Here is a 25,633-nt window from a genome sequence, read left to right as displayed (position 1 = left end):
CAGGAGTGATGTCCAACAGCTCAAGTCAAGTTGTAGGGAAAGAGTAGCTTCAGAGTAAAGCAGGCAAAACGAAAAATGAGCTTGTGTCTCCCCACCTGCCCCTACAGACCTCTCCTTTCTCCTAGATCTTCCCAAACAGGAATTCTGTACTCAATAAACAATAACTCCCCCATTTTCCCTTCCCTAGCCCCTGGCAACCAGCATTCTCATTTCTGTCTCAATGAACTTGCCTATTTTAGGTAGCTCCGATAAGTGGGGTCATACACTTGTGGGATCATATCCTTATTTCACTTAGGATAATACTTTTGAGGTTCATCCATGTTGTATGTAGCATATGCCAGAATGTCACTCCTTTTTAAGGCTGAATAATATTCCACTATGCATATATACATTTGTTTATCCATTCATCTGTTATCCATTCATCTTTTTGTTCACCTTTTTACTACTGTGAATAATGCTATGAACATTGTTATACAAGTATATGTATTGTTGTACATTTTCATAAATCCATCCTCCTGTATTTTTGTTGTATAAATAAACTTTTAGAGCAATTTATGATTTAGAGGTCGAACAGAAATTAATGATAACATACATTTTTAGAAGTACAATATTTTATTATCAGCATTAATATTTGTTCATGTTGAATATTCAGGGATAAAATAATGGACAAAAACATGGAATGTAAGCAACACTACATAGGAATATCATAAATAAATAGGAATGTTTTACGAATTTTTAGACTAAAAAAATATAAAAGATGAAATTACATCAATTATTGTGTTTAGTGTTTCTGAATATACTTTTAGCATTAAATACACAGCAAGTGCTCATATTTAAAGATTCTACCTTTCTCTTTAGTGAAGAACACATGCTTTCCCTTGGTTCACCAGAATTCGTTTCAGAAGGTAAAACTTCTTAAAGGTAGGCATGGCATTTAGTGCTTTGGCCCTATAATCGTGCTGGACTGGCTGCTTGATGATCGCTCTCGTTCTTTACTAATTTCCATCTCAATTTTGATTTTGATTTTCTCCCAATCTATTTGGAGCTGCAGTAGAAAAAAAAGACATTTTTGTTTAATCCAAAGAAACCCAGAATAAACAAAAGTAGAATGCATGACTTCTAAAACATTAGAGCAAAAGGGCATGAAAGAAAAGTTCAGGAAAACTAATGCTAAAAAAAGATATAGTTTTAAGAATAAGACCAACCATAACAATAAGCACAAAAAGCAAATACTTCTCATTGTGATTCAAAAGACCAAAATCTTGTTGTAGAAGCTTATAAAAGGCACATCCAAACAGTGCCCTGGAGCCTCCGGATTCTGCGCAGGTATCTCAGGACACAGGGGAGAATGTGGACTGCTCTCCACCAAGCCTGTTACAAATGGCTCAGCTCTTCACTGCTTATATTCTGAGGTTTACATTAGAGGCCTAGCTATGAGGAAAGACAGGACAGCATTTGCTTCCCTTGAGCATACTCTGCAAAAATGGCTTCTTAAAGTAATATAAAATTACTAGAGGCCCGGTGCATGAATTCATGCACGGGTGGGGTCCTTCTGCCTGGCCGGCGATTGGGGCCATCTTGCCCAGTCCCGATCAGGACTGGCCGGCCAGGGGGAGGGACCATGGGAGGTTGGCTGGCTGGCTGGGGGGAGGGGCCGTGGGCAGTTAGCCCACCAGCCCTGCTCCCTTGTAGAACTCTGGGTGGAGGGGACAATTTGCATATTAGCCTTTTATTATATAGGACTAGAGGCCCGGTGCACAAAAATTTGTGCACTTGGGTGGGGGGCGTCCCTCAGCCCAGCCTATGCCCTCTTGCAGTCTGGGACCCCTCGGAGGATGTCCACCTGCTGGCTTAGGCCCGCTCCCTGGGGGATCGGGCCCAAGCTGGCAGTCAAACATCCCTCTGGCAGCCCAGCAGCCCTTGGGGGATGTCCACTTGGCAGCAGGGAGCAGTCCTAAGCTGCAGTCGGACATCCTTAGCGCTGCTGAGGAGGCGGGAGAAGCTCCTTCCACCAACGCTGTACTGGCAGCCGGCACCCTGGCTTGTGGCTGAGCAGAGCTCCTCCCATGTGAGAGTGCCCTGACCACCAGAGGGCAGCTCCTGCATTGAGCGTCTGCCTCCTGGTGGTCAGTGTGTGTCATAGTGACCAGTCATTCCCAATCATTCTGCTGTTAAGGTCAGTTTGCATATTACCCTTTTATTATGTAGGATAGAGGCCTGGTGCATGGGTGAGGGCCGGCTGGTTTGCCCTGAAGGTTGTCCTGGATCAAGGTGGGGGTCCCGCCGGGGTGCCTGGCCAGCCTGGGTGAGGGGCTGATGGGTGTTTGCAGGCTGGTCACACCCCCTTCAGGGTGGGGGTCCCGCCGGGGTGCCTGGCCAGCCTGGGTGAGGGGGCTGATGGCTGTTTGCAGCTGGTCACACCCCCTTCAGGGTGGGGGTCCCCACTGGGGTGCCTGGCCAGCCTGGGTGAGGGGCTGTTGGCTGTTTGCAGGCTGGCCACACCCCCTTTCGGGTAGGGGGTCCCCACAGGGGTGCCTGGCCAGTCTGGGTGAGGGGCTGAGGGCCGTTTTCAGGCTGGCCAAGCCCCCCAGCAACAGAACCTCCCAGCCTCTCCTTTTTTATTCTGGGATTTATTCACCTTCTATAATTGAAACTTTGTAGCCTTGAGAGGAGCTCAGAGTTGGCGAGGGCGGGCAGGAGGGAAGCCTCCTGCTCGCTCTAGCTCCGTGGCCACGGCCAGCTGAAAGCAGGTATCTGGGGTTTATTTACCTTCTATAATTGAAACTTTGTTGCTTTGAGTGGAGCTCAGAGCCAGGCCTTGGCAAGCGGGAAGCTTGGCTTCCTCCATCATTGGGGCAACCAAGCCTCAATGCTTGCTCCAGCTCCGTGGCTGCCGGCCGCCATCTTGGTTGGGTTAATTTGCATATAGTCGCTCTGATTGGCTGGTGGGCATGGCTTAAGGTGTAGCAAAGGTACAGTCAATTTGCATGTTTGTCTTTTATTAGTGTAGATAGTGGTGATTAAAGTATCAGAGGAAGTAGTGGGAAAGCAAGGCTGGGACACACAACAAGAATCACTGACAGGTGATAATATTTGAGTCTACTTCCTTCCCTTTGATCCTTGATGACACACCTCTGCGCTGCCCTAGTATCAGGCATGGACTCTGCCCTAAGTCCTATGAACAATTTCTTTAAGAAAAAGCATTCTTCTGTTTTTAAATCCATCTTTTATGCCACTGCATTGAAATACTCCAACAAATGTATATAACTGTCCTGTCTTTTTTTTTTTGCTTAAATTTTTAATCACTTAGGTCAGTGGTCGGCAAACTGGGGCTCACGAGCCACATGTGGCTCTTTGGCCCCTTGAGTGTGGCTCTTCCTAAGCCTTAGGAGTACTCTAATTAAGTTAATAACAATGTACCTACCTATATAGCTTAAGTTTAAAAAAATTGGCTCTCAAAAGAAATTTCAATCATTGTACTGTTGATATTTGGCTCTGTTGACTAATGAGTTTGCTGACCACTGACTTAGGTAATAACAGCTCCATCTTCCTGTTTAAAAAAGAAAGGAAAATCTATATTATAAAAGGTCAGTGACCGTAACACTGTAACAACCAAACAACCAGTCACTAGGGGGTGCATTGATGGGCCTCGCAGTGCGGCAGGTCTCAGTCTTACGGCATGGCAGGTCTGGGGGTCCCGCCGGCATGGCTGGTCTGGGTCTCACGCGATTTTGCGCGCTGAGCCTCTAGTATTAGAATAAAAGTCCCCTCTAACACCTGACCCTCAATCCCTGCCCACTCCTCCAAAAAGTTTGGAGATCACTAATTGAGGAATGTGTGTCCTCTCAGGCAAGACATGGGAAAACTAGGTCCTAGTCTAAACTAACTGATTTACTGTGAAAAAGATCTAAACTCCTAAGACTGAGCCAAAAGTGAAAAGGTTTTCATCTTCATGTAGGGGAACTGGGTGGAATAAGTAATATTACACCACACTAAAGTACTGTTTGCTGCATGAACAAATTTATCTTAAGTCCTGAGAGATTAACCTTAATGGGAATTCCTGCCTTCTTTATTTTGTGCTGGAAGTTGATGGAGTTACGTATTTGATTACTTTTTATTCCAATGTCCTTTATCCAAATTTCTGTGAATTAATCTGGGGATATTTTTGGTCATCTTTTTAAAAAGATAAAATTTCACATACTTTTCCTATAATACATAAAATAAATGAATTAAAAGAATCCTCTTACTAACAGAAAATGAATGTCTGTGCTCAGGTGCAAGGAACAGCTATTGAAAGGCAGAGCAAATGTTAGATCATTTGAAAGACTCATTTTTAAATCAGGCTGGACTTGATATTTTTTAAATGGCAAAACACTCACTTTGATGTAGAGAGAAAGACAAACTCGGTGAATGCTTTGGGCTTCTTCTGGCCTGAAACGGACTTACATATGTTTCTCAAATCAATCACAATAAAACTATGTATCGATGGTACACTGAACAGCTGTTGCTCAGTACAACAGAAGTCCATCAGGTAAACTGATGACATCTACATTCGCTACTTGTTAGAACACCAATGAAGGTGCCAGCTGACCGGTGCCCTAATGACCATGTTTCAGTTTCACTTTGGCATCTATCTAGTTTTAGAACAGTGTTCTGATCATTTAGTCCTTGGAATAGAGTATTTTTAATAATGAAATTTTACATAAGGATGTACTCATGACAGCTGTCAAGTGACTTCTATACTAAAACACACTATTTTCTATTATAGGGAATGTCAACACTATTTGACACTTCTTATTCTAGTTCCTACTCAATTCTTATTCATGAAGAAGTAATTTCAAAATCATACCAGATGGCTCTCCATTCTCTACCCCATCTCTCTTATTCTCATCAGCTTCCTATTTTACAGAGAATATAGTGGCCATCAGACATAAATTCACTTAATTTCCTTCCTGTGCTCACCTGTATCCATCTTATCTGTATCCATCCTTATCTCTTTCCCTTCTGGCTCTGAACAACTTCTTCACATAAGTTCCTGACTGATCCCGTCTTCTTAGATACTTCTAGGACATCTGCCTTCAATTATTACTTATATAGTCAACTTCCCTCTCTTCACTGGTTGCTCCTCATCTTCCTTCCCTCTCTATTCTGTTTTCCTGCAAGCTACCAACCTGGTTCTGCCCATTCCTGGCTCTCATTCTTTCTTTAGACCACTATATGTTTAGAACATGAGTATGTACTTGCTACATTAAGGTCTGAATTATTCAAATTCTGTCTCAATATTATATATAATCATAAAACGTTCTATATAATAAAGAGGTAATATGCAAATTGACCATCACGCCCCTCACAAGATGGCTGCCTACGAACAGGCTGACAGGGAGGTTAGTGAGAGATGACCAAACGACTGAACAGCAGGCTGTGTGGGGCAACCAGGCCGGTGTGGGGGCTGTGAGGGGCGATCCGGCCAACAGGGGGGCAGTTGGGGGTGACCAGGCCAGCAGGGGGGGGCAGGTGGGGCGACCAGGCCGATGGGGGGGGTGCAGTTGGAGCAATCAGGCCAGTAGGGGGGGCAGTTGGGGGCGATTAGGCTGGCAGGGGGGGCAGTGAGGGGTGACTAGGCCGATAGAGGGGGGCAGTTGGGGGCAACCAGGCCGGCAGAGGGGGGCAGTTAGGGGCACTCAGGCCAGCACACAGAGGCAGTTAGGGGTGATCAGGCTGGCAGGGCGGGGCAGTTAGGGGTGACCAGGCAGGCAGGCAGGTGAGCGACTAGGAGCCAGCAGTCCAGGATTGTGAGAGGGATGTCCCCAGGATCGGGATCAGGCCTAACTGGCAATCAGACATCCCCCGAGGGGTCCCAGATTAGAGAGGGTGCAGGCTGCGCTGAGGGAACCCCCCCCGCTCTGTGCACAAATTTCATGCACCAGGCCTCTAGTATACATTATAAAATACTATATAATACTTACACCTTCTGCATACTGCAAGTATCGTTGATCAATTTCCTGTTTACCAAATGTCTCCAAAAATTTTTGACGGTAGGCAAGAACTGTATCAACATGTGTTTTGTATTTAACAGCCAATTCAAGTGCCCTATAATGAGAATAAAACAGATTATCAGCATTGCTGTATTAGCCTCTATGGGGTGAGAGAGTGGGACAAAGGTTCTATGTTGTTCCCTCCACTCATCCCTCAGTATGAAGCGTCATTCCCTATATCATCCACCTTGCAAATTTCTCTTTATACTTCAAGGTCCAGATGATGCATGATCTCATCTTCCTGATCAGCTCCCCTTGTAGAAATAAGTGACCATTATCTTACCTGTGCTCAATAACATTTCATGCATAGTGTTATTACGACACTGCTTATCTAATCTAATAATTGAGGAATATGCAAATTTGTCCATTACAGCATCAAGTCACAACCAGATCAGCAGGCTGCTTCCCGACCTCTGCTCAGGCAGTTGTAAGGCCTGGGGTAGGATAGGATACAATAGGAGGGGAAGGAAACTGCATGCGGAAGGGGGTGGCAACTGCGGGGGGCGGGCGGTGGTGGAGAGCAGGTGCATCCGGCGAGGGGCAGGCGGGGAGCCCCACCCAGATGCGGGAGGAGGGCAGTGGCGGCCGTGGGAGGCGTCCACGGGTCCGGAACAGAGTGTAGGACGGTCTGAGACCTTCTGGGCGAAAGCATTCCTGCTTCGCGGCAGTAGCGCCCAGGCTGCGTGGGCCTTGGCCACCCACACTGGGCCGGGCGTCCGGGCAGGGAAGCTGGGGAAGGGGGGGGGGGGGGCAACACCTGGCTGGGGCTGAGCTCTGGGGCGCCCGCCCCCCAACGGAAGCTTTAAGAAGGGAAGGAGGGAGGGAAGAACTTTATAAAGGAGCCAGTAGAGAGCAGAGTTAAAGAAGGAAAGAGAATGCGTGAGTGAACTGTAGGAGCTATAATGAAAATCAAGTATAGTTGTGTACTAGGGACCGATTTTAAAAGTAGGAATCAGAAAAGAAAAACAGATAAATGATAGTGAATAATTAGGCAGGTAGATAAATATTAAAACAGTGGAAGTAAGTAGAGAAGAATGTGGATGAGATAGAGCGAGGGAAGAAAAGTTTTCAAGGGAGCCGGTAGAGCTTAAAAGGAGAATGAGAAGAAGGAAGAAATGGGGGAGGGAGCAAAGCAGGTCTGAGGGAGGAAGTGAAGAAAAATATTAAGGTGGGAAGGAAGGAAAAGGGGAGGGAGGGAAGAGGTAAAGATAAAGGAAAGAAGGAATGTGGGGAGGGAGGGAGGGTAGGAGAAAGATGGGAAGAAGGATGATGGAACAGAAGTAGGAAATAAGGAGGAAAGAAAAGTTTATAAATGATGAGTCCGTAGGAAAAAGTGTTACATAAAGGAGAGAAAAAAATCGTGTGACAGGGAGAAGCCAATAAGGAAATCAAATATAATTGTGTGTGAAGGGGATAAGATTAAAAAAAAAAAAAAGTTAATAGGGGTGACCAGGCCGGCAGGGGAGGGCAGTTAGGGGTGACCAGGCTGGCACAGGGATTGGGCCTAAACTGGCAGTTGGACATCCCCCGAGGGCTCCCAGATTGGAGAGGGTGCAGGTCGGGCTGAGGGGGAGCCCCCCCCCCCCCCCGCCCCCGTGCATGAATTTTGTGCATCAGGCCTCTAGTAATTATTATAATTATTATAAGTCTGTTTCCTTCAAAAACCTATACATTTACTGAAGGAATATTTGGCTTTCATTTATTTTTGGTGAGTACTACAGAGTATATGTATGGTAAGTGTTCATTGAAAATTCACTGAAATCATAGTAAACTGCAAATAAATGAACTTTCCCCCCAATGGAACTGGTTCAGCTATCTTGACTATTTTTGTAAATCTATAATGATTTTTTCTGTTTAATATTCAACTAAGATCCAAAGACTGAGAAACAGCAATCAGGCTATCAATCCCCAGAAGGAAAGTAGGGGAGGGCGGGGGTAAGGGGAAGAGATCAACCGAAGGACTTGTATACACGTATATAAGCCAAACCAATGGACATGGACAACAGGGGGATGGGAGCATGAGTGTGTGTGTGTGGGGGGGGGGGGGTGGTTGGGGATTAATGGGGGGATGAGGACACATTTGTAATACCTTAACTAATAAAAAAAATATATTCAACTAAATTTGTTAATATAGCAAATTTAAAATATTATGAAAATAAAATTTAAGGATAAGTTTGACAAAACACCTTTGCCATTTGATTCTTAGAAAAAGTTAACAGCCATTTATATTTTATATAAATTCTAAAAAAAATCTAGTCAGTAGTCAATATTGTCTAAAACAACAGATTTATAATAGTTGGCTCTGATAAATCATGACTGGCCTATACTAAATTCTAATTAGTATCTATATAACTATGTTACTTTAAAGGTAATATTTAAATAGGAGACAAGAAGTAAATGAATTGCTGAAATCAGTATTACAACACCACAGACATAAAATCTATATGTTGATACTATGGTGGAAAATGAAAAGATTAATCTGCAGTTTCAGGCTGGGTTTTGTATGCAGGTTTTGAACAGCATCTCAACCCATGATCCTGTGCATAACTCACATTAGCTGAGTGAGGAACAATCCAGCAGAATATATATAGCTCTCCTAACACTGTTCCCTGTCATCTTGTTTTAAAGTATGGGAAACAGCCATCATAAGAGTCACAGTACATTGTTCCTCAAGTTTTCTTGCTTTCTAACATGACTTACAATTTCTGAATAGGCCAGTCATGATTTATCAGAGCCAACTATTATAAATCTGTTGTTTTAGACCAGTGGTCGGCAAACCGCGGCTCGCGAGCCACATGCAGCTCTTTGGCCCCTTGAGTGTGGCTCTTCCACAAAATACCACGTGCGGGCGTGCACGTACAGTGCGACTGAAACTTCGTGGCCCATGCACAGAAGTCAGTTTTCGGCCTGGGTGAGTCTATTTTGAAGAAGTGGCATTAGAAGAATTGGGGGTGTGGTCGGTCTGGCGACAGGAGGCGCAGCGCAGGCGGGCCACGGGATATGCAGCGCGGGGGAGGTGCATTGTTTTGAGGTACATTGGCTGAGGTCGACTCCTTCCAACTCTCCCATCCACACTCATCTATCTGAAACAAGTATACAAGACCAGTGTGGATGGGAGAGTTGGAAGAGGTCAACCTCAGCGAACGTACCTCAATCAGATTGAGGACGTTTTTAGCAAAGGCCAGCTTAGGAGTACCCTAATTAAGTTAATAACAATGTACCTACCTATATAGTTTAAGTTTAAAAAATTTGGCTCTCAAAAGAAATTTTAATCGTTGTACTGTTGATATTTAGCTCTGTTGACTAATGAGTTTGTCCGACCACTATTTTAGACAATATTGACTACTGACTCGATTTTTTTGCAACATGTGACTCTTTAGTAGGAAAATCTATTTAACTCTTAGCATGCTTTGGTTTGATCTAAACTAAATAATCTCTTTAAGATTTTAGATATGCTGTGTGTATTAACTGACAATTAATAGACAATTGAGAAGTTAAATACAACATGAAAAAATTATGAATGTAAGTCACATTAATACAAATGATAATGCCAAAATTTACCACAACAAGTTCTTATAAAAATATATTTGTCATAAACCATATTGCTAAATTCAAGGGTATTTGCTGCCCATCACAAACTCCTCACAAAGTTCCTTTATTCCTCTGTGACTTGAAGTCTTTCAGGGAGAAAAAAAGAATACATAGAAAAGAATGTAGAGGTATTGGAACATACAGGAACAAAGTGGAAGATAAGAGAAGGCAAAAAACTATTCATAGAGGATCAAAAGATGAGAAGTAAAGATTATCTGCTTTAATCTTTCTAACCCTCTCCCATTTCATCCCCTTATACTGTATATCCCTAAGGCTCTGATTCCAATGATGTGAGTGTGAGTGGAAACTCTGGTGAACCACCCTTTGGCACTTTAGAAGTTCCTTTTCCCATTCTTTCTGATTGTACATGATGAGGGAAGGAGCTCTTGACCTCACACAGCTAGAAGTGTTCTAAGTGGGGAGTATATGTAAGCATCCATTCTGGGTGGGGCTTTACAAAAATTCCAAAGAGATACTTTGTTATGGAACATCAATACATTTAATTACGTAGAAAGTATAGAATATGATGCCTAATCCTGCATTTAGATACTAGATAGATACTAAGCATTATCTATCATTATAGCCATTATTATTATAAAATATGTATTAATTTATCTGATTAAAAAGCAATGGCTAAAGATAAACACTCAAATGTGCTATTTTAAATGTTCTCTAAAAGTACACTCTGGGTATAAAATGTTTCCTTACCACATTTAGGAGGTAATTCACTCCAAACTATATAAGGGTAACAGGAACAGTATGTCTCTAGCAAATGGTTATTTGGCAACCAAACAAATGTGACATTAGATTATGGGGCTGGAATAAATCCATGTATCTTCTCTGATTTTAAATAGAAGGAAGTTATATAAAAAGATAACTAAATATGATTTTTTGTATAACTTAAATAAGACAAAATCACTTCATATAATTAACTGGTAGAAGCAGAGAAATTATTTTTATTAATACTTACATAGAGAATCAATATGTGTATCTGGAGTTTTAGTTTCTAAGCCTCACCTGTTTTTCAGAACAGACCACCACCAAATATCCAAAGTGAACTTGCTTACCTATAAGTCTTTAAGGATTGTATTTTGTTAGGTTGCAGGCAATTTTCAAGTTCAAGTAGGAATGACAGAAGCACAAGCCAGCGAGACTGTGCTTCTCAAATGGAATAACACATCAAAATCTGTTCCTTTCTAAAGGTTTTAAACAAATATAGAAGTTCAGGGATTTTAAAAGCAATCTACTATATTTATCATCCAATCCATTCTTTGGACTATGCTGTTATAAACTGATTCTTATATTGGATCTAAATATATATCCCTCTTACTCCTACTCCAACCTTTTTATCTTAGCCATATCTTTTAGAATAAAAAATTATCATCACAGAACTTGGTTGATTTTGTTCACTGCTGTATTCACAGAGCTTAAAACCTAGCACATGACAGCACTCAATCTTTTAAAAATGAACAATAGCTACCATTTATTGTAGGCTTACTGTTAGGCAGTATGCAAAGAAATTTTTATAATTTTAAAATCCTGACAATAAATATGAGGTTTATTATCGTCATTTTCAACATAAGACGACTGGATTTACAGAGCCTCAGTAACCTGTCCAAGATCACAGAACTATAAATGCAGAACCAGAAGTCAAACCCAGGTCCGATTCCATAGCCCCCATTCTTAGCCACCACATTTGCCCTTTTCCTATTCAACTACCTTTCCAAACAGGTATTCTTAAATAACCAGATACTTCACCAAGAAACTGTTTTTCGTGTTGTTTTTTTTAAAGCCGATCTCCATATAATGTCTAAATATGCCTAATATGGCAGGCACTCAATAAATACCTGCTGAATGAATGAATATGCAATAGCAACAAATATCCCAAGTGGTGTCAGAAATATCTGTAGAATTTGGAAATGAAGACAATACATAAAAGTTTCTTAGCAGCTATAGTAACTTCTTGTAGTCATTTTTACTCAGCCTTTGATAATTATGCTAAAAGAGATGGGAAACTTCGGGTTTTATTTCAAAGCGTCAGAGGTCAAGAGTGACATGATCAGATTCACACTGTGACAAGATCATTATGACTACATAATGAAGGAGGGGAGGAGAGGAAGAGCAGATGCAGAGATCAGTGATGACGTGATAGTGAGAAAAACTTGGATCATCTTAGGGATGCTGGTAGTAAAGTGGGTAAGAGTAAGAGGTATTTGGGAGGAAAAATAATTGGTAATTGGGAGGTGGGGGTGGAGTATAAGGGAAATGTCAAATGTTAAGTCCTAGATTTCCAGCTTTGCATGGACTGACAAGATAATATAGGTTACTGGAAGGGGACCAAGTTTAGGAGGGAATAAACACAAATTTGAACTCAAACATGAGACATCCAATGGAAATGTTGAAAAGGCAGTTGGATAGCCAGATGCTGGAAACAAATATGGCAGGTCAGAGGGCTAGATGAGAGTGTGCACTTTTGAAGTCAAGTGTGTAACAGTAATCAGAATCCTGGAACGATGCTCCTGGATCTTTATCAGGTAGACACAGAGGTCTACCAGCACTTGACCAACCCACTGGTTTATAGTTAAGACAACAAGCAAGGAACACAGGAAAGGGGGGTGGCAGGTAGGCGGGAGGAATAAAGAGCACCCAGTGTTCATTCTTTCCCCAGGAAATCCTCTGGCCCTCTTGTTTTCCCTCTCCCTGAGATCTAATATCTTAAGGTAGGGTCTATTTGCTGAAAATTGGAGGTAGGGGAGAAGGGCGGTACAGGGAGCAGGATATAGAAATAATCGGGAAGTTATGCAGAAAAAAAGCTGGGTCACATAACTCTCAAAGGATCAGAGATTTTATAAGCTAGGGAAAAAAAATGAAGGAGGCAAAAAGGACACCAACTCCATTCACATTCAGATCCTAAGAACTGTGGAGTCAGAAATAACTGACTCCATTTGAGAGGATAGGTAGAGAAGCAGTGTCCTTTGGGAAGAGGTAAGTTTCACTTAGGTCAAGGAGGTACAAGAAATATTCAGAGGACATCATATATGTTATATGTAACAAATAATATATATTATTTATCTATATTATAGGTTATCAATAGAAGCCATCAGAGGCAATATCCTCATCTTCCTGCTAGGACACTAACTCACTGTTATGTATATACAATTAGGTTTGAAGAGAACACTGCAAAATGATTAAGAGTATGGCATAGAGAGTAAGAGCATGAATATTAAAACCTACTATGTATATGTAATTTAAAACATTTCTGTCCTTAAATAAGTGTATAGTAATCATTTGAAAGGGGAAAGATGATGTAAAAATCTGCAAAGATAAATAATGAAAGAGATAAACAGTAAAAAAATGTAAGTAGTGCTACCAACAGTACATATCTAATTGTTTGATGATTCTAAGAAAATTCAGATCCTCTTTGATATTAGAAGACTAAATTCGAATCCTAGATCTGCCTCAGCTTCTTCATTTGTAAAATGCTGTGATAACTAATAAGATGATATATGGAAAGTGTTTAACACAATTCCCAGCATATCCCACTGTAGTCACCAGACCTTGCTCTTTCAGATTACCACTTGTTCCGATTGATGGCACACGCACTTTCTGAGTAGCACTTCAAAATGTATGAAGAAGTGGAAAATTGGGTCTCTGAGTGGTCAGCCTCAAAACAAGTAAAGTTCTATTGGGACAGTATCCACAAATTACCTGAAAGATGGGGGAAATGTGTACTTTTGATTATCTTGTTTTCTTTGATTACAAAATCCGCATTTCTAACCGGTTAAAAGTTAATCCGCATTTTAACCCATAATCCGGATTAATTATCAACCAGTTAAAAATGCAGATCGGCTGTCAACTGGTTAAAAATGCAGATTTTGTAATCGAAGAAAACATGATAATTTCAAGAGAAACATCAAAAGTGCTTTATTCAAAGTAATGTCCATCGGTAGCTACACATTTCCCCCATCTTTCAGGTAATTTGTGGATACTGTCCCAATAGAACTTTTCTTATTTTGAGGCAGACCATCCAGAGACCCAATTTTGCACTTCTTCGTACGTTTTGAAGTGCTACTCAGAAAGTGTGTGTGCCATCGATCGGAACAAGTGGTAATCTGAAGGAGTAAGATCTGGTGAATAATGCGGATCAACTATTAACTGGTTATTAATGATAATAAAATAGAATTCCTAACTAGGTTGTAAGCTTTTTAAGCTAAAGATCTTTAAAAAGTTTGTTTTTAATACTGTACAGTGTTAAGAATGTTATACAAATAGTTGTGTCTAAGACTTACCAACATAATTTCTCAAAAATATTGGTTGAAAGAATGCTTTAAACATTATTCTTTCCTATTTCTTATGCAATTCATAGCTTGATAATGGTATACATAATTTTTATTAGTTATTTAATATAGAGTTTTAAAAATATTATTCGTGCTCTTTCTTTCCAAACTAATTACTTTAAAATTTATGAATTAAGAATACATTCAGGACAATGACTTATTCATGTTTATAGAACCAAAAACATTTTCCATGATCTTTTGTACAATTAAACAATGACAGCCAATTTGTCTAAATAAAGGACCTAGCCCTAACCAGTTTGGCTCAGTGGATAGAGCATTGGCCTGCGGACTGAAGGGTCCCAGGTTCGATTCCGGTCAAGGACATGTACCTTGGTTACGGGCACATCCCCAGTGGGGGGTGTGCAGGAGGCAGCTGATCGATGTTTCTCTCTCTCATCGATGTTTCTAACTCTCTATCTCTCTCCCTTCCTCTCTGTAAAAAATAAATCAATAAAATATGTATTAAAAAAAAAAAAAAAAGAAAGAGTGCCCTAACTGGTTTGGCTCAGTGGATAGAGCGTCGGCCTGCGGACTCAAGGGTCCCAGGTTCGATTCTGGCCAAGGGCATGTACCTTGGTTGCGGGCACATCCCCAGTGGGGCGTGTGCAGGAGGCAGCTGATCGATGTTTCTCTCTCTCATCGATGTTTCTAACTCTCTATCTCTCTCCCTTCCTCTCTGTAAAAAATCAATAAAATATATTTTTTTTTAAAAAAAGAAAGAAAGAAAGAAAGAAAAGACACATTATTAAAAATAAATAAATAAATAAATGAAGGACCTAAACAGAATGGCTGAATTGTACGAACAGTATATAGATCATTAGTGTATAAATTAAATAAAAAGACTATAGAATGTCAATGACAAAAAGAACTATCTGCCATTTTTGTTACTTTTATTTAAAGGAAAGTAGAGATAGGATATCTATAAAAAATTCTACTCTAAGAGGCCTGTAATTGAAAAGATTTATGGGTTATATTTCAGCCCCGAGAGAAACAAAGACGATGAAAGACATTTCTAACCTGGAAAAGTAGGCATGCCAATTTTATAACATAGTAACTTTGGGTGTATGTATACAAACACTACAACCCTGTTCACTGAGAGACACGTATTTGAGAGAATAAGTGTGGGAACCTAACACATAGGGAAGGAAAAGCATGCCACTCTGTCTTAGAAAGCTATCTGCCTCAAGGCTAACGTTACTACCAACCACTGCTTACTATAAATCCTTTCCTCTTTCCTCCGTAGCATCACAAATTTCTCTTGGCTCTTCTCTCTGACTGCCTGACTGCTGTATCCCAATCTTCCAGTGGCTTTCTCTTCTTTCACTCATCCCCTAAGTGTTGTCGATGCCTTCTCACTCCACACATCCCCCAGTTTATTCCATCCATTCTTTTGGCTTCAACTACCATCCATTTCCTGATGACTCCAAAATCTACATTTCTGGTTCAAATCTTTCCCATGAGGCCCTGGTCCATTTAATAAACTATTATCATATATTTCTCCCCAAATATTTCAAATTCAATAAGCCTAAAACTGAACTATTTTCCCTTCCAACTCTGCAATATTAGCATTTTCAGTAGTATTATTCAATTACTGAAATCAGAAATTTGGGAGACTCTCTTTTCTTCTTTACATTCTAACTTTTAATCAATCACAAATTCAGAGAAGGCATAAATCTTTAATTACAAACTACTCACAAATATAAACATGAATAAATTCTTTTGTGCTGTTAGGAAACTATGAAATACAATGAAAAATGTAATTTACTAAAGTGGTAGTTAAAAGAGTAAGATCAATCTGGTTTTGGAATTGATAAAAACTATTTTTATTACCTTTCCCAGTTGTAGAGGTTAATATTTATCTGGATTGCTTGGTAAACAAGGCCAGCCTGAAGAAGTAGTATTTCAGCTTCCTGTATATTCCCACTAAACATTAATATGTGGGCCATTTTTGATTCTTTAGATGGAAGATCTTTTATAGAATTGATGTATTGAACTTTATCAATCTAATAAAAGAAAATATATTTGAATTGGATAGTAACAGAAATATAACAAATTATGGCAAAACACACACACATATGCACATAAGTCAGCGGTTCTCAACCTGTGGGTCGCCAACCTGTGGGTCGCAACCCCTTTGGGGGTCGAACGACCCTTTCACAGGGGTCGCCTAAGACCATCGAAAAACATATATATAATTACAGTGGTTCTCAACATTCCTAATGCCACTACCCTTTAATACAGTTCCTCATGTTGTGGTGACCCCCAACCATAAAATTATTTTCATTGCTACTTCGTAACTGTAATTTTGCTACTGTTATGAATCGTAATGTAAATATCTTATATGCAGGATGTATTTTCATTGTTACAAATTGAACATAATTAAAGCATAGTGATTAATCACAAAAACAATATGTAATTACATATGTGTTTTCCGATGGTCTTAGGCGACCCCTGTGAAAGGGTCGTTCGACCCCCAAAGGGGTCTCGACCCACAGGTTGGCGACCCACAAGTTGAGAACCGCAGACATAAGTGAACATTATTTACCTCACCAATCGCTGCGTAGGCTATTTCTGCAGTTGTCATATCTTGATTAGCAACTGCCATAGCAGCTAGGCAAGCCCACATGGTTTGTTCCTAAAATGAAATATGAGAATAATTATCTCAATTACATGGCTGAATTTTTAAAATAAACAGTGATTTAAATATAACAAAATTATATTTTAATTGAAAATAAAAAAAATACTGAGCCTGGCACTGAAAGAACAAATAATTCAATAACTTAATGATGTAGAAATTTCACTGTGGCTATTTTGTTAAAATGCATTAATAACACATAGAGAACTACTTTTAAATAAATGTTTTAAATTTTCTGAGTATCAAAGATTCCATTTGAACTCACAATATACTTTTAAGATAACTTAACAACCCTCCAGTCTTTTTGATAAGATGTTAAAGAATACAACATACAGGGAACCTGAGGAATGGGGAGGTTCTTGGATAATGCTATTATAGCAGATTGCCACCAACAACCCCTTTTAAGAAAAACATCAAAAAGTCACTCCATAAAAGTGGATTCTAAGGAAATGTTAACTCATATTCAACAAAAGAGTTCTGTGGTCAAACACATTTGGAAAATCCTGATTCAACCAAGTTGGGAAATGCTGATCTAAGGCAGATTCTTAACCTTAGCTGCACGAATCATCTGAGGAACTTAAAAACTATGCCCAGGCCTCTCCCCAGATTTAAGAAATTAGAAACTCTGTGGGGGTAGAAGTTGGGAACCTGACTTTAGAAAAGTTCCACAGAAGACCTTTTATATGTATCAATGTTAAGATGCTACCCATTTAAATGACGGCTTCCTCAGAGAATAAATCACAAAGCACCCACCCTCTGGATCACTCATATCTTCACTTATAAAAAGAGACATGATCCTGATTGCATATTTTCACAGCCCTTAACTGTTGTCATTTCTCATCTTGGACAAAGATATTGTGTAAACTAATGCACAATATACACACAACTATGGATCTGAAATGTAAGTACCTTGACAAAGCGACAGAGTCTTATAGCATCTTCCCATTTGGAACTGTTGACATATTCATGGAGAATAGCAGGATATGGTGGTATGCTCATGTGAACCAGTGAGCCATCGGCTCTTCTTATAGTTACCTGATTTCCCACAAAACTCACAATATGGGGATTTTTACTAAATTCACTATAGGAAAAAAAAAGCAAAGTGCAATTTATATTCTGAGCAAATTTTTCATATATATTAAATTTGGAGAGTTAATCCCGGACATATATATAAAGTATCCAACTTCCAAAATGCACATCCAAAAAAGTTAATTCCATGGAGAATGTATATATTCAAATAAACATTTGAATCTAACTTTTTATTTATACTTGGAGCAAAATATGCTATTTAACGTGGCAAATCTATTATATATGTGAGAACTATTCCTAAAAGCATTTCAAATGACTTTTCCCCAGTCCTAAGGTAAATCAGACAAATGATTAAATGACTTTACTTGAACTTTTAAAGTATTAAAGTGTAAACCATTAAAAATTAAGCTGATTTCAAGAATATTTCTTCACCATAAGAAGAGGTCAACTTTAAGAGACTAACTTCTCTTTTTTTTTCTTTAATGATAACTTCTCTTTATTCATTTAAAAACTTTTAAAATGATGCCTGTCCAGTTTTGTTAAGGTTATAAATTTAAAAATTAAAAGTGAACTCCAAATAGGTTTTCAAGTTAAGGTTTACTGAGTTGAAAAGCCTTTGTATTCCTATTTCTTTTTTTTTTCTTTTTCTTTTTTTTGTTAATCCTCACTAGAGGATATATTTCCATTGATTTTTAGTGAGATTGGAAGGGAGAGGGAGAGACAGGGAGAGAGAAACATCAATGTGAGAGAGATACATCGATTGGTTGCCTCCCACAGGAGCCCTGACCAGGGCGGGAGATCGAGCCTGCAACTGAGGTACATGCCCTTGACCAGAATCAAACTGGGACCCTTTAGTCCACGGGCTGACACTCTATCCACTGAACCAAACCAACTAGGACTCCCCTTGCTATTTCTTAGAGAATTTAGAATTATACATGTATTTGATTTTCTGACGCATATAAAATTTTAAAAACTTTTCAGTAATTTTACATATTTTTCTTTAATATTAAAATATTAATTTAAAAATTAAATTGTAGATTGAATTCACTTTTAGAACACATACATTCCTGAAAGGCTTAAAGTCAATGACAATCTGGGAGAGAGTAAAGGTTGTCACAAGGTTGTGTACCACTGAAAAATCTTCAGAGTGGCTGTATTAAAATCACTAAACCACATTGAAAAAAACTACTTGAGTTACCATTAAACAACATTAAGCTTTAAAATTATACTCATACAATGGAAATTATATTCACATAAGAAACAAGTAAATAAGTAGTTTTATAAAACATTTTCAACTTGGTTCCATCAATTAATTCTCACTAAGCTAGCTTTAGCTTAACAAAGTATTCAGTTGACTGAGTAAAGTGAAAGATATTTGCAGGATTAAAATTAAAGGCAAAGACATGACACTCTATTAGTTTTATTTACATAATAAATAATTCTGTGCAGTAAAATGTTACCTGGCATCCCTTTCATATAATGTTTTGGGCAAAATGTCTTTGTCCACATAAACTGTATTGGGGTAATACCACACTGTAAATCGAGTATCTTGAAGTCCACAAAGGATATTGCATGTATCACTCCATGCCAAAGTATGCACCATTGTTCCTTATTGTAAAAAGAATGTTAATGTACTGTTAGTTCCACTATATAATAAGTATTAAAAATATATCTTTAAAATATATCTTGACATACAAGACCTTATCTAATTTCTGGTAGGTCTGACTATTTTCTGATCACATAATGGTGAAAACATGTACAAAAATTCACATAAGAATTGATGGAAATATTTGAATATCCTATCCAGAACCATTATATTTTTAATTTGCAAGTCTTTCTTCAATGCCAACTTAGCTGTGGCAGCTAAAGACCTGCTATTAAAATGGAACTAATAGCTAATAAATGTTATGAGATCAAAGCATTCATAGATTCATTCAAGCAAATAAGCTATTTAGTATAATATCTGACAGAGTAGATCTAAGAAAATTGGAAAGTAATTACAATTCTAAATTATTACAATAATTTTACCAAGTTTGATAATTTGTTCTTCCTTCCCAAATCGTTTCACTGAGGTGATATAGAGATCTCTATTTTTATCAATAAAAGCAATTTTTCTGTCATTCGTAAGTCCTTTTTGATCCAGAGCAATTTCCAAAATTTCATTCTAAAATTAAAAAAAAATACTGGATTAGTTTTAGTGCTTAACCATCAGATCATTTTAATTATTAAAGAACATTTGTTTACTTAAAGATCTATTAAATATCACTCCCTCACTTACAGTGAGAAACTGTCCCTGTTAAATAATTTTAAACTGCTAATACGCTAATAATTCAAAAGCTATACTAACTAACATGTATTTTGTGGGGGTTTTTGGCCAGGGAAAGATGCCCCTTAAAACACTAAAATAATGTATATTTTGAAACAGTAAGCTAAAAAACACTTCCATCTGAGTAGTGAGGGTGAAAGAACAAGGCAAGTCTGGGCATCACATGAGAGATTTGATTAAGCTCCTCACACCACAATTTACTATAAGTAGATTGCCTATATTTTAAAGATTTGTAAGGACTGATTTATGGAAATATCTTATGTTTTTAAAGCCTTATATTTTATAGATTCTTTCACATTCATTTCATGTGAAACAGAAAATAATCTTCTGATGTAGATATTATACTTATATTGCAGATGAGAAGACAGAGATCCATGGCCATTAAGTGAGTTTGCTCAGAAAAAGCTGGTAAGAAGCATATCTAGAATTTACAATCCAGACTTCTGACTGCACAATTAGTGATCTGTGTACAATAGCAAAGTATTTCTCACATATTGCATTAATCTATTACATTATTATACTACCTAGTGAAATGGATTTTCTCATAATTTGAAAATGGTTCTGTATGGATTGATTTCAATTCAATTCAAGGGGTATTTGTTTACTGTGTACTATGTCTGAAGACTTGCTGGGATCTGTGAATTCAGCAAGAATCTTGATCGCACCAAATAATTGTATCTACGTATACTATCATAACATCTTTAAAAGCCAGCAATTCAAGAATTTCTCCCAGAATACACTAAAACTTGTGCAAGAAGGTATTTGCAAGGTAAGTCATCTTGACAATATTGTAACAGCAAAAGACGGGAAACAAATGTCCATCACTTGGATACAGGTTAAAGAAATTCTGATACATCCATAAAATGTCATATGTATGGTGAGATGGGGGAAGATTTGGGAAAGTACTTCATATGATGATATGGAAAGTTCTCCAGAAATAGTGTTGTGTGAGAAAAGGTGCAGAGTTGTATTTTACGGTTTTGTAAAAGAGTGGAAAGAGGACATATCAGTTCTGTTTGTGTTTGCATTAAAAATCTCTGGAAGGATATGTAAGAGATTAATAAAGTGGTTATTTATTTGGTAGGAAAACTATTGATGAGGAACAGGTGTAGGAGACAGACATTTTCACTGTATACTTTTTTACGATTTTTTAATTTCTGAATCATACAAATGTATGTTATTCAAATTGAAAATAAATACTAAAGGAAATAAACGGTGGCTATTTACATTAGAAATAGCTAATGTCCATTACCGTATGAGAGAGAATCTTTCCATCACCTAATGGTTTTCCAGTTGATGCCTCAAAGAGGAAGATAACTTGAAAAAAAAAGTAGAACATTAGTTAATGTATTACATTAAAAATTTTTATTGGTAAACTTCAATGGAATTATACAGTCCTCATGAGAAATTATTTAACTCGGCGGCCCATTGAGTATCTATCAGCACAGAAGAGCAGCAGCATCAAATGTCTACTTATGAAAGGGGTCATATTTCTTATGAAAACAGTGGAACTGGATACTTCCTAAAACACACATTCCCTAATTAGAGTGGTTATTAATGGCATGGCTTCAATGCTGCACAGGATCAACAATGGCAAGTCCAAGTCTGAATGTAATCTCTAATTTTGATAACTGATTTAGACCCAGTATAACATCACAGACAATCATTATTTCACAAAGGAAAATTGTGTCAAGTGCCTACTATACTACTAGGCAATGTGTTACGTACTGTTCAGTTCCCTGTGGCCAGCATACCACATAGTATGGTATAATTTGTCAGGTGTTTGTCCTGGGTCCCTGGCAGAGAACTTGAACCCTTGCCATCTCCTGAGGGACAGGAGTGTCCTTGTTTGCTAACAGGGATTCTCTGCGTGGAGCAGAGGCTGTCTCTGTCCCCTTCTCTGTTTCACCAAAGGTTTCAAACATGACAGTGATATTGATGGGTATTTTTTTCTCTCTTTTTAAAGAGAGGGTGGGAAGATTGTTGGAATGTTTCTGTGATTCTCTTTAAGTAATTCCAGAATTATTTCAGCCCAAGATTCAACCCAACTGGAGTCATTTTATGTAACTGAACATGCACATAGGATTACAGAAATGAAGACAGAAATGGTACAAACAGTCAGAAAAAAACTGGGTAATTTATAAAGATAAGAAAAATGCTAAAATATGTATAATGTGATATTAAATCCTAGAGGAGCACACTTTTACTATATTTATTTTAGTTTTTAGTAAACCTTAAGATATTAAGTTTGAGGTCACTGGTTATATTCACAGAGGAATCATGGCATAACAGTAAGTTATGTTCTAAGACTGCCAATTATGCTGAGAGAGATGAAAAAGAAAAATATGTAACAGAATTTTGAATTAAATATAGAAATATAATTAGAAAATTTTGGCCTCCATTTTTAAAATATGATTTGGGCTTGGTAAACCCTGTTATTTTCATAACTATACAAACTAACAATTTTTTTAAAAGCCTTCCATCCTATGCTGACTGCGCATATTAGAAAGAGCTGGAGGTAAAGGATGAACTCATCTACTTTTCCACATCTCTAAGTGGCCCTGATCTATGGGAGGCTGGACCTGTGTTTTGATGATAACATGTAACAGAAACTGGGAGCTGAAAGAGTTGCTTCTAAACATAAGTACTGTAACTGCTCTCTAACTTTCACGCTCCTCATACCCAGATTATTTCAAATAATCACCCACACTAATATCCTATTGTATCTGTGCAAGACAGAAGTCAAAAGCAGTACCTCTCTATTACTTAACCAGTCACCCACAGGGGTATATTCAAATCCATTATCATGTATTCATTGAGCACCTACCATGATATAGAGTACTGTGCTTGGTTCAAGAATCATGCCTTTAAAGGACCTCCCAAATTAGAAAGGAAACACTGATTTTATTTGTGGATGGCCCCATTGAAAGGAAATTTTTAAAATTCCAGGGTAAAGATTTAGGTACTTAATTGGGTTTTCCATTGTTAACATATACCTCTATTTAGCCATTAATGAGTACTAGTTTCTTTAAAAGGGAACATAAGGAAAATATTTTCCTTCTCATTTTATATCAGTTCTACAATAATTTTAGTCTTTTTGATTTTCTATTTACAGCAAAATGAAGTTACATGATTATCTTACTCAATAATCAAAATTTATGTAAATAAAACAAAGTTTATTGGCATATACATCTGTTTCTGAAAATATTCATAATTCTTTCTAACTGTAAAATTCTATGAACTATCAAAGGACTAAAGAATAATGAAATGTGTCTCACATATAAGTTATACCCAGTTGGAAATATACATAATATTAAAGCTCCTACCTACACAGGTGGTGCTCAATAAGAAAAGTATAGATAACTCACAGTGATGACTGAGATTTTCAGATCTATGTTTACTGAAGACAAAAATCTGACTTCCTAATTATAATGAACAGCTACACAGCCATCTTAAATCTGTCTGCTATCTAGAAATGATTTCCTTTCCTTTTCTTTTCTCCCTTTTTACCTAGAAAGGAAGTCCTTAAAAACAAAACAATTACCAAATGTTTTACTGAACTATGCAATTACAAAACACCTGACATGTATTTTTAAGTATGTGGTCTAGATTTTTACATGAAAAATTAAAATTATTCATGATTTTGTTCTACTTCACCAATTTAAAATATTGATTTTTAAAAATGTAAGCAAAATAGATAGTACAATGAAGCACAATATTTACTATGTTACCAAAAGAAAAACGAAGTATTTAAAAAGATCAATAAACTTAAAAATTAACAAACCTTTTTCAGACTCACAATCTTGAATTCAATCTCTCTACCAACAGCTACCGAATATGTAAAGATTTATTCCTTACCACTGAGTTTTGTTATTGTAACAGTATCTATTTGTTAAATAAAGTATGACAACTTTATATATAGTTCAGCTCTTTCATTAATTCATGACTAGGACAAATTAGAAAGTTCATATTTCTTTCATAGGAAGTTACATATCAATAGATAAGAAAATGAAAGTTAATGTATGAAAATTTTAGTGTTAACAAATTTCACGGATATTTGACATAGGAGATTATAAAAATGTACTCACTTTTTTCATCAGCTTTGTCTTTTATTGCTATGGTATCATTACTCAGAGATACAGTCTGTGCATTCAGAATATCTGTTCTCATTCCAGGAAATTTTGGAGAAGAAATGAAGCGCCCTTCATAAGAATATAAATAGATACCACCACCATCTACAAGAAGAAAATGTCTAAAAAATAAAGAATTAAAAAATATTCTCAAATAGGAGTATCCTATCCAATATAATAAAACCCTAATATGCAAAGCGACCAAACGGCAGAACGACCGGTCACTATGACGCGCACTGACCACCAGGGGGCAGACGCTCAATGCAGGAGCTGCCCCCTGATGGTCAGTGCGCTCCCATAGGGGAGCACCGCTCAGCCAGAAGCCGGGCTCACAGCTGGCGAGCGCAGCGACAGTGACGGGAGCCTCTCATACCTCCGCAGCAGCACTAAGGACCTCCCAGGGGATGTCCACCTGCTGGCTTAGGCCCACTCCCTGGCTTAGGCCCGCTCTCCACAGGGAGGCAGACATCCCCCAAGGAGTCCTGGACTGCAAAAGGGCGCAGGCCGGACTGACAAATACCCCCTGCTCCCCAGTGCATGATATCATGCACCAGGCCTCTAGTATTTTTATAAGTAATAAAAGCATAATATGCTAATTAGAACAGACAGCTGAACGACCTTTTGGACTTCCTTCTGTACGAAGCCGCGGGGGGCGAGGCAGAGGTAGTTAGGGGCGATCAGGCAGGCAGGCGAGTGGTTAGGGGCAATCAGGCAGGCAGGCAGAGTGGTTAGGGGTGATGAGGCAGGCAGGCAGGTGAGTGGTTAGGAGCCAGCAGTCCCAGATTGTGAGGGGGATGTCCCGGATTGCAAGAGGGTGCAGGCCGGGCTGAGGGATATGCCTCCCCATGCATGAATTTCATGCACCAGGCCTCTAGTATTTTTATATTAGACAATAGTTTATCCTTTGGAAAAACCTAAACCTTACAATTAAAGTAAGTACATAGGTATAAACAAAATGAAATATACAAACAACCTGTGAAGTCAACACTGGTTGTTTTGTTTCCAGGTTCTTGTTTTTTAATGGAGGTGGGAGAAGTAAAATGAAAATGCCCATAAACACTACCCTATGTACTAAAATTTTGACCCCTTTTACATTATACTTGCAATTCCTTTCCTTTCCTAAAGAAGCATCTCTATACAAAGGCAATAAGAAAATCTCACAATTTACATTCAGTGATTTTAATGCCTGATACTAGTTGTATCATGAAACAGCATTAACGCAGATTTCACAATTAAACAGATTTCACAATTAATGATTATGTTAAAGACAAAGATTAAATATTGGTTAAAGTCCAAAACAGTAGAAATGACTCAAAAATTAACATTAGGGCCTGGCTGGTGTTGCTCAGTGGTTGAGCATTGATCCAGGAACCAGGAGGTTGCTGGTTCGATTCCCGGTCAGGGCACATGTCTGGCTTGCAGGCTCAATCCCCAGTAGGGGTGCATGCAGCAGGCAGTCAATCAATGATGTTCCTCTCTCATCGATGTTTTTATCTCTCTATCCCTCTCCCTTCCTCTCTCTTTAAAAATGAAGAAAAACATAATTTAAA

The 25,633-nt window shown here is 38.4% G+C and overlaps 1 protein-coding gene across 2 annotated transcripts in view; it reads right to left on the bottom strand.

Moving 5' to 3' along the window:
- Window positions 1-616: 616 nt before the first annotated feature.
- Window positions 617-25,633, bottom strand: part of IFT80 (intraflagellar transport 80) — a 106,913-nt gene continuing 81,896 nt past the window's right edge. For both annotated transcript variants that reach the window (XM_070403645.1, XM_070403646.1), the window contains 9 exons: window positions 24,042-24,205; window positions 21,206-21,270; window positions 19,656-19,791; window positions 19,088-19,235; window positions 17,508-17,679; window positions 16,509-16,598; window positions 15,794-15,966; window positions 5,967-6,090; window positions 617-1,045 (listed from right to left, as the gene is read on the bottom strand). In XM_070403645.1, coding sequence (XP_070259746.1) covers window positions 935-1,045; window positions 5,967-6,090; window positions 15,794-15,966; window positions 16,509-16,598; window positions 17,508-17,679; window positions 19,088-19,235; window positions 19,656-19,791; window positions 21,206-21,270; window positions 24,042-24,205 — 1,183 coding nt within the window. In that variant the 3' untranslated portion in view covers window positions 617-934. The remainder of the gene's footprint in view (window positions 1,046-5,966; window positions 6,091-15,793; window positions 15,967-16,508; window positions 16,599-17,507; window positions 17,680-19,087; window positions 19,236-19,655; window positions 19,792-21,205; window positions 21,271-24,041; window positions 24,206-25,633) is intronic.

Source organism: Myotis yumanensis, unplaced genomic scaffold (assembly GCF_028538775.1).
Source record: "Myotis yumanensis isolate MYYU_CA2020_CCGP unplaced genomic scaffold, mMyoYum1.0.hap1 SCAF_2, whole genome shotgun sequence".
Taxonomy (NCBI): Eukaryota; Metazoa; Chordata; class Mammalia; order Chiroptera; family Vespertilionidae; genus Myotis; species Myotis yumanensis.
The sequence above is the reverse complement of the archived record's forward strand: the minus strand, read 5'-3'. Positions and strand labels throughout refer to the sequence as shown.